The sequence below is a fragment of the Pteropus medius genome, unplaced genomic scaffold (assembly GCF_902729225.1).
Source record: "Pteropus medius unplaced genomic scaffold, Ma_sr-lr_union100, whole genome shotgun sequence".
NCBI lineage: Eukaryota > Metazoa > Chordata > Mammalia > Chiroptera > Pteropodidae > Pteropus > Pteropus medius.
Window position 1 is genome coordinate 761,489 of NW_024356333.1, and position 19,418 is coordinate 780,906.

General features: G+C 43.4%; 1 protein-coding gene and 1 pseudogene across 1 annotated transcript in view; one reads left to right on the forward strand and one right to left on the reverse strand.

The window, feature by feature from the left end:
• KMT2C (lysine methyltransferase 2C) overlaps positions 1-19,418 on the forward strand; it is a 208,530-nt gene that overhangs the window by 95,147 nt on the left and 93,965 nt on the right. Inside the window, exons 8-13 of the mRNA XM_039861293.1 lie at positions 4,624-4,795; positions 6,589-6,703; positions 16,369-16,538; positions 17,001-17,152; positions 17,951-18,064; positions 18,975-19,052. Of these exons, the coding sequence (XP_039717227.1) occupies positions 4,624-4,795; positions 6,589-6,703; positions 16,369-16,538; positions 17,001-17,152; positions 17,951-18,064; positions 18,975-19,052 (801 nt within the window). The remainder of the gene's footprint in view (positions 1-4,623; positions 4,796-6,588; positions 6,704-16,368; positions 16,539-17,000; positions 17,153-17,950; positions 18,065-18,974; positions 19,053-19,418) is intronic.
• LOC120601565 (uncharacterized) lies at positions 1,455-1,573 on the reverse strand (annotated as a pseudogene).

Genomic DNA, 19,418 nt, shown 5'->3' on the forward strand with positions numbered 1-19,418 from the left:
CTGGGCTCCCGTCCGCTCTGCAGGCGAAGTCTGTGGGGTTTGAACGCGAGGGCGCTGCGCCCCTGGCCCCTCCCCCAGGCCCTGCCTTCCTCCTCCAGCTGCAGCTGCGTTCGCTTCAGTTAAGCCTTCAACTCTGAGCTCATTTTCTTGGTTGTCTTTGCATCTTTTGACACCAAGCCCTGCCGCTTTTCTGTCACCCTGAACTCTGTCCGTCCGTTGACCTTGCCCAACTGCCTGTCCGTGGGCCAGCCGCTCTGGACAGCATCCACGATTTGCTTTTTCTTGCTGGAAGTTCCACACGGTAGGCAGATCACCCCCACAGTGACCTGCCGGCAGCGCAGGCGTCGGTGGCGGGTGCCGTGATGTGCTGATTCCTCCTCAGGCCGGTGCTGTCTGGCATCGGCCGACCTCTGTCGCCCTCGTCTGTGCCCCGGCTTCCATTCCCGGGTGCTTCTCTAGACCTCGTAAGCCGCGGCCTCACCTTCCAGCCTGACCAACTTAAAGGACGGTGACAAGCGCCCTTCCAAGTCGATCTCGGTGTTTGTCTTTTCCTCCATCTCTTCTCTGATCACGGCCTCAGGAAGTGGCCTCGGGCCACGCGGACCCTTCCGTTCCTCCCTCTCTTGTCTCGCTGCCCCTTCGTGGTTTAGCCCCTTCGTTGCGGCCTGTGCCCGCGCTCTCCACCTCCGCTCACACTCAGATGCTCCTCCCCTGCCGCGCCCCTCCCTCGGCAGCGATCCCGGCGACTGGCAGAGAACGTGGCCTTTGGAGCCAGTCTGGCCTGGACTTTGCTCCTGTCCCCTCAGACTGTCTGTAGCTTTAGTCTGTCCCTCCGTTTCTTTTGCTTTTCCAACTACTCAAAGAAAAACCTCACTTAGTTGTTCGGGTATCGCTTCAAACAAGTCTCTGTGGTTTGCAGACACCTATGTATGTATATGTACGTGCACTTATATCCCACACAACACCTGAGCTCTCCAGTGGTGCCATCTTCTCGGGCACGACCTCCAACAGGCTGCTCTCGCGTTTCTGCATGTTATCTGTTCCCTGACTGGGGACGCAGTTGGAAACAACTTCATTTCTTTATGTAGTACTTTTTTGTTATTATTTTTATACCATGCAAAGTAAATGTGGATGGGTTTTTTTTTTTTTGCGTGCCTGATGTGTTATTAGTGATCCACATTAATCAAACAAAATGCCAGTCTCGTCATTAGGGAAGTGCTGGAACTATCGTAGAATGAAGCAGTAACACAGTGACAGTTATCTAGTTGCAGATTGGGCTTTGCTATAGCAAATAGTGCTGTGCAGTAGAAATACGATGCGAACAATGTAAGTAATTTTAATTTTCTAGTCATGTTAAAATTTTTTTTGGTCGGGGGGCAAGGCAACCCTTGGTTGACCTCATGGATTGCAAGGACCTTGTCAGCTTACAATCGCTTATTTTTTAAAATTTTGTACGCCCACAGCACCTGGTCTTCCTAGGTGGTCTCCCATCCAAGTACTAACCAGGCCCGACCCTGCTTAGCTTCCGACATCAGACGGGATTGGGCTTGTTCAGGGTGGCGTGGCCGTAGGGAAAAAAATTTTGAGATCAATTTTAAATATAGATAGAAACCCCAGTATACATAAAATATTGATATTAACATGTAATAAAAACGTTTTAAGATATCTGACATTATCTTTTTCCTAGTAAGTCTTTGGTGTCTGGGTGTGTTGTATATGTACAGCATATCTCAGTTTGAATTAGTTGCATTTCATTTGCTTACGAGCCACATGGGCTCACAGCTACCATAGAATTTGAAGCACATTCTGGAGATTCACAGAAGCATTTTAGACAGCGTTCCTGGCAAATTAGAGTAGAAAGATGAACTGAGTATTTGATAACCAAGAGTCTAGTATTGGCCCCAATTTTTATAAGTTCTGAGGGTATGCAAATATCAAAGATCAGTTTTTAAATATACATAACTAGAGTCAGTAAATATTGGCACTCTTTTTGTATTGAGAAAAATAATTTACCCTATTATGTCATTTCTATCAAAAATGAGCCAGTCTGTGACATTTCCTTTTTTAAATTAATAATTTATTTAAAATGCCTCTCGATTCATGTAAAAGTGATTTCAGAAGCACGTCAATTTAAAGTACATTTAGCGAGACTTGATTTATGGGAGGCAAGTGAGGTGCAGAGCTGGCAAAGGCAGGGCCCTGTCCTCCGGGCTTGTGATTGATCGCATAACCGTTTATTCCAAGCACCTGGGGAAGGAGCGGTCAGCCACTAAGGAGGCGTTTGGGTGTGGTCACGGGGGGCCTGAGTGTGAGCAGAGGCTTGAAGGCCTGTTGGACGGGCTGAGGCACAGCACAGGGACAGAGTTCACGCGGACGGAGCAGAATGCACATAGGCACACGAGCCCTGAACAGCTTGCACCGCTCCGTGTGACCGGGAGCTAGCGGGAGGCTCAGATCCAGCTGGCAAAGGAGGGAAGGATTTGGGGGTTTTTTGCCTCATACTAGAAAGTTTTGATTTTTTTTTTTTTCTTTTAGGTGAAAAGGGGGAAGTATTGAAAGTTTTTGTTCTTGTAGTAGCAGAAGCCATCATAATATGCAGTTATGGTAGTAGCAGTGATAGTAGAAGCCGCGGTCATGCTAGCTGGACCGCATTTCAGAGAGGGAGGCGAGTGCACACTGAAGTCTCAAGTCAGGCATAGGAGTTCGAGTCACCGTCTTGAAAAGTCGTTTTGGAGGTGTAGACGGCGGTTTAGTGAGGCGATCAGAACCCAAGCGAGGATTCCATTCAGAAGACGCCGCAGTTCCCAAGGCAGAGCGTGAGGGCCCAGCTGTCCAGGGAGAAGGACGAGGACGCAGAGAAGTTCGCTCGGTGGGGGCTGGTGTCCGCGTGGACATGCTGGGCCGGGGCAGAGTTCCAGGGTCAGCAGCGACACTGAAGTTCCTGCCTTTACCCATCTGGTTCAGAAGAAGGGAGAGGTTTAGGCTTAGAAAATGTTTTATCTTAGAAGTGTCGAGTGAGTATTTTTAGAACCTCTGGCTAGTGAGGTCCACTAATACTTGAAGATAACTTCGGGGTTTAGAAGGAATCGTGGTGGGTGGTGGTCACGGAGAACCTGGGAAATTCGAGAAGGAACGGGGAGAAATCCGTAGACTCCCACAGTTAGGGGAGTGCAGAGGGGCGGAAGCAACACAGGAGCATGAGACGGAGGTGGAGGAGGCTGGAGAAAACAGGGAAAGCGCATCGTAGAAACCAGGCGAGGGGGGCTCCAACATGGGAGTAGGCGGTAGTGTGAACGCCGCGAAGTGCAGGCAAAGTAAGATCAAGGTAAGATCTCAGAAGTCCTGGCCGGCGTTCACGGCTCATTGCAGCCTCTTTAAAGTCGCTTCAAGGTGAATGGCGGGTGTGAAACGGGGGTTTGGGGGGGGGGTCCAGCTTGCAGGCCAGGTCCACCCTAGGGTCTGTCTGTGTACTGCCCTCAAGCTGTGAGTGGTTTCTCCCATTCTAAAAAGACTAAAATTAAAACGGGAAGCCTGTATACCAGAGACCTCGGTGGCCAGAAAACCAGCGTGCTGACTCCTGATGTAAGGAAGAGGAGACGATCACGCTGTTTCAAGACGCTCGACTGGGGAGGAGAGAAGGTAGAAAGGGCTCATAGCCAGGGAGGACTGACCAAACCTTCGGGAAAACGAACATTCGCCTATGCAATTTAAAGCAGTCCTAGGATGATCAGCTAGTGAAACCATTTAGTTGGGACCCTAAGTGTCAGATATATGCACATTTATGTATATTATCAGATTGGGGTGATTTTAGAATACATTATTGTTTTTATTTTGTAATATCCGTAAGTGTAACTGTGTACTTGGCAAGGCAAGGTAGATGTATTCTTACAATTATGTCTTGTTTCAGTGGTAAAAGAACTGTCAAAAAGTGCCATTTCTTTTGATCCACATTTAGGGTCTAGGTGATGTCTGTAATTGTATAGATCTTAATGCATTTTTACAGCCAATAATATAGATGAATGTAGAGTTAATGTGTGATGTATCGTATCTGTGTGTGAATATGTAGCTTCCGTCTTTAGCGTTCTCCCTCATATGATATTTTCCAGTACTAAAAAGAAACCTTATTTGATTTGAATAAAAATTAGTCTGTTTATACTTAAGCAGCATCTTAATCTAATTGATATTAACATTTCTTAATTTTGTCTCTTATCTGATTTTGTTAATTTTAAAACATATTTAACATCCACATAAAATGTTTCTTTTTACCCTGCAAAGCATTTCTCAGTTGATATTTTCCTGTTGGATTTTTCAGCAAACGTAACATCGAGCATTAACTAGGCACCCAGGATCATGAAATTCAGTAAGAACTGCCTATGGTCTCAAGTAGATGTAGGCACAAATAATCGCCAAGCTCTGATTAAATTTAATGTGATTAAATTTAGATGAACTATATCGGTGTTGTTCTCGAGACCTTGTTCTGATTGACGATCGCTTCAATGTGGATAACTTCAAGTGTCTGAAAGATTTACCGTGCCAATTCCCTTCCAGTGCTTTTTAAACTGTAAAGTCAGAAAAATATTAAACTCTTATACAACAATCTCATTGTTTCACTGTTAATTATAGCAAAGGAAGATGCAAACTGTGCAGTGTGCGACAGCCCGGGAGACCTCTTAGATCAGTTCTTTTGTACCACTTGTGGCCAGCACTATCATGGAATGTGCCTGGACGTAGCAGTCACTCCATTAAAACGTGCAGGTTGGCAATGTCCTGAGTGCAAAGTGTGCCAGAACTGCAAGTAAGTTCTAATTTCAACTCGAAGGTGTGTGTTGAGTCTGGGAGAGGCCCTGTTGTTAGGTGCAACAGGCTCGTGTGACGCGGTGAAGGTGGTTCGTGCTGCGGCCAGATGCCTTCGCATCGGCTTAGAGAATAAAAGCTAGGCATGTGTTCACATGTACAGCACTTTGAACCAAGTCTTAAAAAGCTAATTTTAACCATTTAAATTCCTCTGGTTGCCTAAAAAGCTGACTTAAATTTGCCAACAGTTTTTAAATGAATGATATTAACAATTTAAAATAAAATAAGCATCAGAAAAAATAAAGGAGCTTTTTCCCAGGGAGACTGAGGTGGAGGTTTAATAGGAAAATAAACCTCTACTAACTCCAGAAGGTAGTTATTAGAGTGAAACATCTTTCATTCCAGGAAGAACGATTTACACTAAGATGATTTAAAGAAATCTGTGTCTGTCTGACACATGCTCAGTAGGTCCCAGCACCACAGTGCTGAAGGAACATATTAGACGGCATTTAAACATCTGTATGGGATCAGCTGTTTGTCGTAGCCCAATCTTGGGTTATTTCTCCACTCTTTGTGATTTTTTTTTTTTCCCTCATGCTACTAATCAGCATGATAATTTGGGTATGTTACCTGCATCTACAGCAGTTAAATTATTTACACGCTGAGGACCTTTGTCACCAGGAGAAATGATGCCACCGCTGCCCTAATCTGTATTTTATTCCTGATTTAATTTGAAAACAGCAAGCATCAGTAGCTCAGAATTGTGTAGAATAAGTAGGACCATGTGCTTTTATATTTTGGTAAAAATTAAACTATTGGTCAGCGTTTATTTGGTACCTTGTATCTGTGCCTAGTTTCTTGGGAGGGAATAAGAGAAGTTGAGGAAAGAGTGCTTTTCCTCCAAGATCTTCCCATGTAAAGAGATAAAATATGCAATTTTATATGTAGAATTTGTTAAGCAGAATAAGAAATAACCGGAGGCCAACTAACACCTCTCCCTTTTCACCCCTGTTCACCCTAGGTTTCACTCAGCGGCTCCTCAGCTCTTGCGTTCCCCAGATTTTCTTTTTTCCTCCTCTTGAATTAAACTCTTAGTATCTGAGAGTGATTAACAGCCAAGAATCAAGGCAGAGATTTTTTTTTTGAGTACAGTTCTTGATATTGATGAGACGATTATTCTAATACCTATTGATTTAGCACTTACTGCTTAATGAATATTCTAAGCTCTTCAGCCAGAATCATATTTAATTCTTACAGTAATCTTTGATTATTATTCACATTTTATATCTGAAACTAAGAGAACTCAAGTGGAAGTTATTTAGGAGTCACAGCTAGAAAATCAGTCTGAGTACAAATACAGGTCTGATGCCAGGTTTGACCCTTTTTATTAGATGACAATGTCTTCGCAGTTCCCTGTCCCAAGATCTGTGCCTTTCCACACAGCTTCATCAGTTATAGCTCCTTCCCCAAGAAAGGATGAGTTTGGGGTGCTTAAAAAGTAAAGATCAGCGTCAGTCATCTGGCCTTAACCCTTCCTTCTTTGCAGGAATCCCAAATTGACTAAAGTGGGATCCCCGTTGGTGAGCATTCAGTAAGGAAAATCCCTTAGGGACCTTGGGAAGATGTCTCTCCATCCTCTAGGGGGTTACCTTCGTCATTATCTGTGCATAGACAGAACAGACACTGAGGTGTTTATGAACCAGGCAGTTCCCAGGATTGACTCTTTAGATGATTACTTATGTTACAAACATAAGTTTAAAGATCAGGCATCATTAATGCTATCTTATTTTTTAGACAATCGGGAGAAGATAGCAAGATGCTAGTGTGTGATACGTGTGACAAAGGGTATCATACTTTTTGTCTTCAACCAGTTATGAAATCAGTACCAACCAATGGCTGGAAATGCAAAGTAAGTTGTTTATTTTTTTAAGAAAAATATCAGCATCTGTATGTTATTTCTGTAGAGCAGACAAATCGGATACCTATTCAAATCTATACATTGCCATCAACTTAAAAAAAAAAAACAGCTTTACTGACGTTTAATTGGTATACTATAAACTGTACATATCTATAAAGTTTATAATTTATTGGACCCATGTGTACATATTCATGAAGCCATCACCACGTTCAAGGCTATGAGCATACTCGCCATCCCCGAAGGTCCCTGGGCACCCTGCGAGCCCCCCAGCTGTTCGCCCACCCACCCTTCCTGTCCTCCAGGCAGGCATCCGCTTTCTCTCACCATAGATGAGTTTGCATTTTCCAGAATTTTTTATGAATGACGTCATATAGTGTATACATTTTTTTTTTCTTTTTTCGGGTCTGTCTCTTAAACTCGGTTATTTCGAGGTGCACCCGTACTGTTGCTGCGTAGAGGAGGAGCCACAGTTTGCTTATTGAATCCCTTGTTGAACATTTGGGTTGTTCACAATCCCAGGCTGTTATAAAAAATGCTCCTATGAATCTGTTACCTAACATGGATGGTGCTTCATGGCTTACAAATGGTTTTTGAATAATTAATCTTTAATCTTCCCAGAAAATCCGAAATAGGTAGTCTCCCCGTATGTGGATACGAAAACAGAGATACATTTTTTTAAATCCATTAATTTAAAATCCGGAGATAAAATGCATTACATTTGGATAAGTTGGCTTTTAGGTTATTGTACAGTGATTTTTATCTGTACGTATATTTCTGTATTTACATATACACTTGTATTAAATATCGGGAATCATGTATATATATATGTAGATATGCGTATGTGTGGATATATATAGTACCTTGGCTGTGGTAGTTTTAGCACGGGATGATCGACTTAGAGATTTATTTTTTTAGATACTGTTTAAAGTTTCTCTTGGCTTTGAGAGCTAGACAGAATCTAGACATTTTCCCCGTTTGTCATTGCTTAAGATATCAATATGTCTGATATTACGGGGTACATGTCGTTGTGGATTATAGTCACCACATCGTCAGATCACTTGCAGTCAGCGTGACCCGTCTTCCTGCTTGGTGGGACACTTTCAAGATGTATTTGCAGTTATTTTAAAATTTTTTCTGGATATTCTTTTAGCCAGAGATTCTCCCTTTTCCCATATGTTTTGGGATTTGCATCTCTATGACCCTGAGGTGTTCGTGCTGGTCTCTCTACATTTCCTGAGGTTCTTCCTCTGCATCGCCGAACCTTGTCTGTTGGCGGACAGCGCTCCCTCTGGGCAGAGTTAGTGTAGTACCAGGCAAACAACTTTTAGACGTATTTGTGCATAGAGGCACAAAATGTTTAAATTCTTAAAGTGAAAGCAAAGGTAAGAATAATTCGTTTACCTGTAATTCTCACCTGACTAAAACTTTTTCTGTTGAGAAGACAGTAACAAAACGCATTTACTGTGACCTCGCTTTGGGTGCTCCCTAAGCCGCATCAGTCACGCTTTGTAGCTCACGTGCTTGCAGTTGCTTCCTTTGAAATCCGGGTAAACCAGTCCGTTCTGGATTAGGAGCCACTGAGGGCCTAGTGCGGGACCTTGTCCAGGTCACTGATTTGGAGAAGCAGAACAGGCACTGAAACTCGGGTTTCCTATCTTACGATGTCGTTTTAGCTGGTACATTACCGTACCTCCCTGTTAATATTGTACTTAGTGATCACACTGACTTTAAAAAGTAAAACTAGAATTTATAAAGTAAATATTAATTTAATCTAACAGATAATTTTGCCTTGAAACTAAATTGCCAAGACTGAGTAATAGATACTTTCTCAGGCCAGCTCGGTGCGTTAGCCTTTCCTTTGGCTTTAATGCCCATACAGAGACTACCTTTGTGTAAGTATTTGTCTAAAAGTAGTATTGATAACGCCATGACCATGTTTACTAGTTCAGAGTAATCAGACCTCAAAACGCCAGCAAGCAGTCCCTGAACAGTAGACGCAGTGAAGTTGTCACTCAGCAACTCTGGAAAGCTGTCTCCGCAGGTCTGAAATAAATGGGTACCAAAGCAGTTATTGCTGAAGTTTGCCGCTGGCCGTCAGGTGCTGCGTGCGGACATCATCTGCTCGCCCTGGGGCGCTGCCGCAGGGGGCGGGGGCGCACAGGCGCGTGCCCGCCAGAGGTCTCGTGATTTAACCACAGCGAGTCCTGGTCTTTCCTGCGTCCTCCACAGGACTCGGGCTAAGTAAGCGCGGGTGTTAAAGTCTGCATTGCGGTACCCTTGCAGGCCCACTTATGTTCATAATTTTAGGTTTGCATTTCCTCGAGAAATAACAAGTTCTCAGAAAACACAGCCCCCCTGGAGCTCGTCTGTGCGCCCCGCGCTCCCCACGGGCCGGTCCCGGTGGCGCAGGAGCGCGCCCAGCTCCGGCCTGGCCCTTGCTGGCCCCGGTCTGCCTTCGTCCTGTCTCGGTTTCTCCCCCGCCAGCGGCGCAGCCTTCGGGAGGGCTGGGGTGACGTGGGCGGCGGAGGGGGTCCCCGCACACGGGCTGCGTCCCGGACCGGCCGGGCGTGGGGCCGTTTGTCCTCCTGAGGTTCCTGGGCAGGGGGCGAGCGGGCCGGGGGAGGAAGGAGGGAGGAAGGAGGGAGGAAGAGGGAAGAAGAGGGAAGAGAGCCGAGCACCTGCGCGGCGCCCCGCCAGGTGCGATGTGCTCGGGCACTGGGCACGTTGCGAACACGGGCCCGGCGGGGGCGGGGCCTCGGGGGCGGGGCTTCGCCCCCACCCGCCCATGTCCAGGTTCAACACGGGCGGTGCTGGGCGGTGCTGAGCGGTGCTGGCCTCGCGGCTCCTCGCCGCTGTGGGGCGCACCCCCCCCCCGCACTCTCCCCCGCGTCCTTCAGCGCCCCCTCTCCGCCCTCTGCACCCCGCTCCGTCTGCGCCCCCTGCGCCCCGCTCCGCCGCGCGGCCCGCTCCCCTCTCCCTCCTCCACACCGGGAGGTTGAGTTCTCAGTGCCTTTTCTTGCTTTTCTGAGGAAAAAAGGACATTTTTAAGATTGTAAATTTACTTTTCGTCATTGTTTTGGCTGCCCCCAGTTTGTTGTCTTTTTATCTGTGTATCTTTGACCGAATAACTCCTTTTTTTAGGTTGTGCTTAAGCATGTGTTATGCTGAAGTATTTAATCCGACAATTTCAGCAGTGTAGTTTTCCCTTTTGCAAATGTTCTCATACTTGAAATAGTGATTTTTTTTTTTAAGGTCTAGTATTTGTTTTTAATTTTATTTTGCTATATAAAATCCTCGTTTTTTGACGACTTAATTCAACAATGGTAAAGATGCAGACAAAATTTGACTACTATGATTTTTCATATTTTGCCTTGTATCTTTTTATTTTTTTTAACAGAACTATGATTTTTGTGACTGTTATTTAGTAAATAGGTCAGGCCAGTGTCGATACATATATTGTGCTTTTTGTCGACGTAAAACTGTCTTTGTCTTGTGTAATGCTTTTTTTCCCATCAGGTTATTTTTTTTGCCAGACAATCTGACCATGTGGGATTTTGGTTTACTAGTTAAATGGGATCTTTTCACTTCTTTTTTTAATTTTGGATTCTTCTTAATTTCAAATGCATCTTTAGAAAGTTTTGGTAGCGTTAACTGTTGAGATTAACGGTTGCAATGGAAATGCTTGGCTGTTTCAAGACAAACGTTTGTCCTTTCTTTTAGTTCCTGCAGTGATTTACAAGTCAGAATCTTACTGCGTATTAAGGTGCAAATGTTGAAAGTATAAATTTTTTTCTTCTCTCACTTCCCATTGAAAATGAAGAAGTGAGAAATTTTCCTTTCTCCTCTTTGCCTTTGTTATGTTCACCCGGACTATAAACCTTGTGACTTTTTCCAGTTTCATTTCACCCCGTCTTTTGAGGTCTTGGTTTATACTTCTCTAAAAAAAGAATTGTAGATTTTTTGAAGTCCTGCCTCTCCAAAAGAGACTTGCTTTCAGACTACCACAGGAACTTGGTTTGGTATAGTTTTGTGTTACAACTTTTTTTCTTTTCTTTCTTTTTTTTTATTATTACTCTGGAACATTTTTTTCCCAGAATTTTCCCTGCTTATCACAGAAAAAAAAATCTTTTTAAAAAGTTTACCTCGTTAAAAGTTTACCTTTTTAAAAAGTTTACCTCTTTTTTTTTCTGCTTAAAAGCTTTGGGACCTTTATTTTTGTCACTTCTTTGGGTTGGTTCCAGGATGTCTCTGTTTGTGGCTGTGCATTAATCATTGTCCTCTGGGACACAGTGCCACGGTCAGTCTCCAGTTGGGCCTAGGGAAGGTCTAGACAAGTGTCAGTTAACTTTACCTTTTAAAAAAACGTGTTGTCTTTACATTCTCTTTCATAATTTTTAGTGACATCCAGATTATTTTGTTTCCTGCTCTTCATTATCTTCTTCGTCATGTTCGTCATTATTTTGGCGAATGTCTTCAGAATCCCAGGTGCGTTTCTGTGGATCGCGCTCGGGCTGCTTTGTCCTGCTCACTTCCCGATTTGCCCTCTGTCGCAGGGTGCTGTTCTCTTGCACTGGGGCAGAGTCATTTTTAATACTGCTGAGAGTACAATCAGGTAGTTGTGTGTGTGTGGTTTTTAAATTCTGTTTTATGGCGGCATTTTAATGTGCACAAGAGATTGGGTTGCGGAGGCAGCTCCCAGTTTCGGCAGGTCCTGAAAGCCAAGTGTTCAGCCCCAAGGGTCTTTAGCAGTTACGTTTTGCTCACGTGGACCACGTTAGCAGCCCTCAGCTCACAGCCGTGTTGGATGTTGTGAGGTTTTGCCCAGCGTGAGCCAAGGGCCCAGGTGATCGGCATGGAGCTTCTCGGGGGAGGGCCTCTCTTCTCAGTTTGCAAACTGGTCCTGTTCCTCCCGTTAGCTTCTTTCGTCGCTCTGCACAGTCTTTACTCACAGCTTGCTCACCTAGTTAACGTTTGAAGGCCTAGTCTGTGTCGGGCCCTGGTGGAGCCCCGGGGGACAGTCAGCCGGGGCGGAGGGCGGTCAGTCCAGGGAGGCTGCTCGCCGAAGCGAGGGTCATCGTTTCAGGGCCCCTGTCGTAGACCAGTCATTGTCACGTAGGCTGCTGCTCCGTTTTTCTCTCAAGAATGCTTGAGTCTTGGCAGGTTATGCGGTTTTTAAACCTTTGATTTGGAAATAATTTCAAACTTTAAAAGTTGGAAAAATAAAAGCACCTGTGTACCACTGCGCTCGACTCAGCCTGTTAGCGCTTCAGTGTCACGTGCACGCCCTTTCTCCCCACTTTCTGCCCTGAACCATTCAAGGCGAGTTCCCGACACTGTATCCCCAACACCGTGCCCCGCACCTCTGAATACCTGAGAGTGCGTCTCTGAATAACGGGGGTACGTACGGAGTCAGCGCCATCCTCGGCTTCCCGTGTTTACATCGAGTGTTTTCATGCCATCGGCCCTCCTCGTTGAGGTTTGTCACGTGACCCTGTGGCCTGTGTCAGCATTTTCTGCCCTCCCACGTCGATGCCAAGATCTAGACTGGGGCCAGGTATTCCATTTAGTTGTCATGTGTCTTTTGACGCCTTTAATGTGAAAATTTTCCTCAGCTCTTCTTTGTCTTTTTGGTACTGATATTTTTGAAGAACAGTTTCTTCCACATACCTGTTTTTTTCCCCCCTGAATAGAGCTTTTCTCATTTTGTCTTCGGTATTTCCTCGTGATGATACGGAGTCTTTGTCGTTGGCCGGGATGCTGCATCCGCGACAATGTCCCCTTCTCAGGCGGTCCCGGCTGGTGCAGCTGATGCTCGTCCCTCCTCACAGGTGGTCATCCTTCTGACAGCGGTCAAGCTGCATCAGAGTCCCCCGCTCTCTGCTTTTGCTCCCTAGTATCTAATAAAGCAGCACGTGAGGAGGCACTTTAAGACCACGTGAAGACCTTGCTTCTTCTCAAAATTTCCTCCAAGATGTTAGTACCCGTTGCCCGATGCAGTTTTTCCTGTTGGATGGAAGATGATGCTTTAATTCATTATTGTAGTTTCTTTTGTGTGCTCATATTGTCCCATAATTTCCTTCGTCAGCCTCTTCGAGCTGGCTTCTATTTTCTCGTGACGTGCACTCACCATTTATTAGAGCACTTCATTAGTTAATAAGATGTTCCGAGCTCATCTCACACCTCCTGTGCCCCAGCCCTGGAGTCAGACCTGATTTCTGTCAGCATGCCTGGCTTTTTTAGTGGGGAGTGGGCTCGAGGTGTGCTTTGTGCTGAGGGGGTGCGGGTGGGGGCTGGGGGTGTGGTCGTGGTGGTGGAGGGTGAGTTGTGTGTGTTGTCTTCGTTGCCCTTTCAGCAGATGGGGCAGGAAGGACACGCACGTACACACATTCACACACGCACAGATACGCACCGACTCACATGTCCATAGTTTATAAATAATGAATTTGCACCAGTACCTCCCGGTTCTGATCTCTCCCGACGAGTTCTTTGCTTTCTCCCGTTCTCGTGTGTTCATCCTACTGAAGAATCCTGTGTCCCAACTTCTCTACACTTAATGGCTCAATCCAATAACCTCCTTCAGTGTGCTCTTGGTCATAGGTGTTTATTCCCTTTACTCATTGATTCAGTTTTTCAAAATATGTAGAATATTACGTGCTTTCAGAAGTCAGAGTCATATAAAAAGGTATGAGAATTGTCATTTCCTCCTATATGACTTCCACCCCATTCGCTCTTAGAGGTAGCTAACCTGCTTCTGGTTTGTCATCCCTCTGTTTTCGTAAGGATGAGCAGATACATTGTTTTCCCTTTACCGAAGGCAGCATATGTGCTCTTTTGTATGTTGCTGTATTTTACCTCGAATATCTGGCAGTCATTTTGCATTGCCTCATCTCTCTCTCCCTCCCTCCTGTCTTCTCCTCTTCTCCGTCGTGTGTCTGGACCATAGTTTAACCGATGCCCTATGCTTAGTTTCCCTCATTTTAAGTTAATGATTCTGTTCTCGGTAACTTTGTGCATAGGTGTTGTTGAGTTGTTAAGAGAGAATCTCGAGCATAATTTCCCAGAAGTAGGCTCACCGGCTGCGGGTAAATGCATACGTAGTTTTGTTAGGTATTGTCTAGTTCCTTCTCCAAGGGCTTGTGGCAGTTCACACTGCCACCAGTATGCATGGCAACTTCTTTTCTTACATCCTTGACAATGATTGTCATGTTCGGCCTTTGAAGTTTTGCCTATTTTATGGTGAAAGATGGTATCGCATTGTACTTTTTCATTTCTCTTGAGTAAAGTTGATCATACTTTCATATGTTTAAGGATAATTTTGACCTCTTTTTGTGAGTTTTCTGCTCGTCTGGTTTGCCTGTTACTCTCGAAGAATTTGATTTTTTTTTTACCCCCTAAGAGTTCTTTGTATGTTGGAGACATGGGGCCTTTATCTGTGTTTTGTGATGCCCATGTTTTCTCCCAGTTAGTCATTTTTCTTTTGATTTGGCTAATGGTATTATTTTGTCAAACAAAAGTTTATTTTTATGTAGTCAGATTTATTAGTCATTTATTGCTTCTGGATTTTTGAGTTAAAATTACCTTTTCTCTGCACTGAGGTAGGTTATCAGAAGAGGTCCCATTTTCTTTTACCTTTTGCATTGTTTTATTTTGAACATTTAGCTCTGCATTCCCTTTGGGTTGAGTGCTTGGGTGTGGTGTGAGGTGTCTTTTTCCATTTGACTGTCCAGTTGTCCACAATCCATTCAGTGTGAAAAGACTGCCCCAGTGACTTGGGATTCCAGACTGGAATTGTAGATTTCTTAGGTTTGTTTCTGGAATTTGTCCGTCCCACAGGTCTTCCTATTTATGAACCAATACGTGCTGTTTCAGTCACAGAGGCTTTGCAGTATCTGCAAAGATACTTTAAGAGCTTCTTCATTTCACATTTTTCTAGCCGTTCTCGTGTGTTTATTTTTCCATATGAACACTACTGCCAACTCCATGGCAGACCTCATCGGGATTTTTATTGGGATCACTTTACGTTTATTAATTGATTTAGGGGAAAATGACATCTTGCTGATGTTAAGGCGTCCTAAGCAAGAACAAAGCATGTCTTTGCGTTTGTTCAAGTCTAGTCTAGTTTATTCTGGAAATATTTTATAACGTATAGATTTTTGTATAGATTTTAGACATTAAGTTCATTCTTAAATATTTGTTGCTATTATAAATAGGACTTTTCCCATTCATTATACCTTTTAACTGTATATGAATTCTGTTGACTTTTCATTGTTTATTTTATGTCTTGATCCTTTGTTAAATTTTTGTTGAATTTGTGATCAGTTCTGAAGGCTTTCCCAAGTATACTGCCTTCCCATCTGCAAATAGTTTTGTTTTTCTTACTATTCTTCTGCCTCTGTTTTCATTTGTTTGAAAGTGTGCATGGCTTCAGAGCCATGTTGAATCGTAGTGGAGACAGTAAGCATCCTGCTTTGTTCTTGACTTAGTGTGGATACCTCTCGGGTACCCCAGGTAAATAAAAGGTGGGCATTAAGAATTAGGGCATGTACATGTATCACATTAAGGAAATAACCATCATTTTTATATTCTCAAAAGTTTTTAAATGAGTAATGGATTTTGATTTTTTTTTTTCGAAAGGCCTTTTCAGCATCTATTGAAATAATTTATTCTCCTCAGACCTAAGAATATGTTAAATTTTATTAAGGGATTTTTTTAATATTCAACCATCCTTGCATTTCTTGTACAGACTCCACTTGGGTGTGGTTTATTATTTTCCTAATTTGCTATTGGAGTCTATTTGCTAACATTTTATCCAGGATCTTCGCATGATATTTGAGTGCATTCATTTGAAATCTGTAGGACTTTAGTAGATCTGTGGTTCATGCTAGTTTCTCTTTTTTTGTGAGCAAGTCTTTCGTATCCACCAGCAGTTCAAAAAGATACCGTTTCATTTGTTGGTATTTTAGGTTGGAAAGTTGGGATAGGTAAAGAGAGCCCCACAACCTTATTAACCTCGTGTCCAGGATTTTGAGGCAGGTTAGCTTACCATGCAGAAGGGGGTTGGGGCTGGCCCCTGGCCGGCCTTGCATTCCATAAATAGCTCTACTTTATAAGGATGGCGCCATTCTCAACAGAGTGAAAATGTGAAGCCGGTTTTTGGATTTTGACGTGGAATGCGTATTCTCACAATTTTAGTCGTTTGGAGTGGGTCATGATACTTCTTTAGTGTGAATTCTCGTTTTCAGTGTCTAGGCCACCCATGTGCGATCGGAATCCCCTAGCAGCTCCGTTTTGCTCTCTGTAGTGGGGTCCAGTAGACATATTCCACACAAGCTACTTCCGGATTCTGGAATACGTTTCCCTTTTTGAAGTTTGAGTTGCTGCGTTCTTGGTTTTCTTCCCTCCCTATTTATGTTTTCTTGGATGTCTCTATTTCCTATTTATATTTTCCTGGAGGTTTTAGTGCAGTCGACTGATGTCTCATCAGATGTTCAAAACAAACTGCTGTTTCCACATACACGCCCTCAATTAGTGTCAGTGAAGAGTCAGTCTCAATGCGTAATCTACAAACGTCTTATTGATTTCAAAAAGGTTTACAGCAGAACTGCCATACAAATGCATAACAAACTGGTTTTGTTTTCGTTTTTCTCGGTGTTTAGAATTGCAGAATATGTGTAGCGTGTGGCACACGATCTAGTTCTCAGTGGCACCACAATTGCCTGGTATGTGACAGTTGTTACCAGCAGCAGGATAACTTATGTCCTTTCTGTGGAAAGAGCTACCATCCAGAATCGCAGAAAGACATGCTCCATTGTAATATGTGCAAAAGGTAAGAGTCTAGAGTCACTCCATTCGAAGCGTTTTGTCAGTTCTTCTGTCCGTGTGGTCATTCGTTCTACCGTTAGGTTTCGGGCTCTGGGCTTTCATCCCGCCAGTAGTTCTTTTAGTGCTGAGGGCAGTCAGAGATGGGATCGAAGTTATATTTCGATGAATCCGAAAGTATAAGGAAGTGCATGGGCAAAAGCTAAGACCAGCAATGAGCAGTAAGAGAGAAAATTACACAGGGAAGAGTTTTAAACTACGGAAGTAAACATGCGTCAGCACGTCTGACGACATCCAGAAAGGCCAGGCCCCGACCCAGGACCTTACCAGTCGCCATGCCCTGTAGCCTCCTCTGTCATCCTCAACCCCCTTCCCAGAGCCAGCTTTTCCACTGTTGCTTCTCTTTCCCCTGTGTTGTTAACTTGGCTTTAAATTAGACACTTTAATTTAAACATCTTTGTCACTGCAGATGGGTTCACTTAGAATGCGACAAGCCAGCAGATCATGAGCTGGACTCTCCATTCAGGGAAGAGTATGTCTGCACGTACTGCAAACACGTTGCAGCCGAGATGGCTCCACTGCAGCCAGGCGATGAGCTGGAGATCGATGAAGTCACCGCAGGTAAACTCGAGGAAAGTTTTTTTTAAGTGATGTTGTGCCCGCCGGTCACCAGTTTATTATCTTAGTAATAATGAGGGAATCTTGTGTCTCAGGTCCCACCTCATTCTTAATCTCTCAGCTTTTAAATACACACATGATCGTGGTCATCTCCGGATGTTATGGTGAGCACATAGTTCACTTTCTTTCCTGCCGTTCTATTATTTGAGTTCTGGGACCGGTTTGCGTTACTCCAGTCGTGTTCTCTGAGCCAGCAGTGGAGGTTCCGCAGTGTTGGACGACACGGACTAGGTTCACACTTCAAAATCTGGGTTATTTCACTCCAGACAAGTTTTAGTTGCATCACCTCTTGAGCCCAGAATTTTGCCCAGCTATTTCTAGTAGTGTAATGTTGGTTACAGACATCGTAACAAGATTCTTAGATGGTACAGAAGACAGGCCTGTTTACTCGATTACTTTTCATCTTCACCGGTATGAACGGTAACTTTGAGAAAAGTCCCTTATCTGTAAGGGATTTAAGTAGAAGCTTCTTAATGGCTAATATTTTGACCCCAGGCTGCCATCAATGTCCCATTGTGGAATGTCCTCTTAAAATAAGAACATGCCAATTACCTTTTAATTCATTATACTTTCCATGTTTTTAAAAATGTAAATACATATTGGGTTCAAAATAGAAAAATGCGGAGAATTTACAGCATTTTCGGTAACAGTTGACCCTCACTGTTGCAAAGTAGTAATTGTCGACTTAGTTAACAAAACCAGAAAAACTCCTTCTGATCTAAAGAATAAATTTCTGTTAAGATTTTAACACCGAAATGGAAGTCGAAGGACCCGAAGGCCAGGTGCCCTCCCTGGAGGAAGCGGCTGATAGAGATGTCTGTGGTCGGGCGCCCACACCTGGAATTGTTCCAGACGGTAAGAGTGATTTTGATAATGGATACAACGTATATTCTGAAGAAAGTTTGTCTGTACAGTGAACATGTGAACGTCTGCCAAAACTTTGGTACCCTAAATACAAATTAGCCAAGATATATACATAGCATTTAGGAAATTGTTACTAGAGGAGCTTTTAGAAAAATCACCTTAGACAGAAATTAAGAGGGTAAAGGGCATATAGTCTAGACCTAATCATAAACATATGCTTTGTTTAGAGACCAAGTAATTTTCATTAAAAAGCAATTTGTTATTTTCTCTTTCTTTAGTTATACTTGTTATTGCTCACTAGAGCTGTTGCTGACTGAGGGATGCTTCATGCTGAGATAATGAAAGATTTGTTTTAGACTGTCTCAGCAGTCCTATTGAGGGTTATTTCAGTTATTTCAATGATACTTCAATTGAGCTTTTTGCAATATTGATAGTAGCTATTGCTGTACTTGAGGGTCAGAACTTAATGAGAGACCAGGTTGGGGGAAAAAATACTTATTAAATTTAATCTTGAGCTCATCTGAGAGTCTGTGGTATTTTAAGTGCAATTGTGTGTTTTATAGATTGAATGTATACATGAATAAAAAGCTTCTGGGATTTTCGAGATTGAGTGTATATTTACTAACTGATTAAAAGCTATACTTCATAAAGATGTAAAGTGAAGGAAAGTGAGACAGAGCTGTGTAATAATAAATCTTATCCTAGTGCGTAATCAGAGTCCCAATTCCGTCTTCACGCCTGTCTTCAGACCCTCCTGATAAACAGGAGCATTGTGTTTTGTGCTTATATTGGAAGTGGATATTTGGCAATAGGATAAAAATCTGACTCAAATTACTGCTGAGAGAGCAGCGTTAGCGAAATTTTGACTCATTGCTTAGAGTCCCGTAAACGTTATTCCCAGAAGTTCAGGTCCACACGGGAGAGCAGCAGAATGACCGTCCACCAGAGGGTCTTGACACGCCCGGCCTTCTCACTCCTGGTAAGTGTTCCCTTCGTACTGCCTGATTTGACGGAGTTACAGCATGACGCTTTCATGGTTTCTATGTTCAGTCGAGTCTATTGACCTTTCAAGTTAAATATCACAAAGAGTTGTTTACTATTGCTGTGTACACATTACAGTAATGAAATCTTTTAGTCAGTCTTTTTTTTGTAAAGAATTGGCAATGGACTTCTGAAGGACATTACATTATATGTAAAGAGTATTATGTATAAAGAGTTGCTAATTCAAATGACTGTTGTATGGGCCAGTTAAAGTCATTGTGTACGACTAGTAGCTGACTGTAATTGAACAGTATATTTACATATTGATCTTAATATCTTAATATTTCCTGCCTAAGCATGGAAC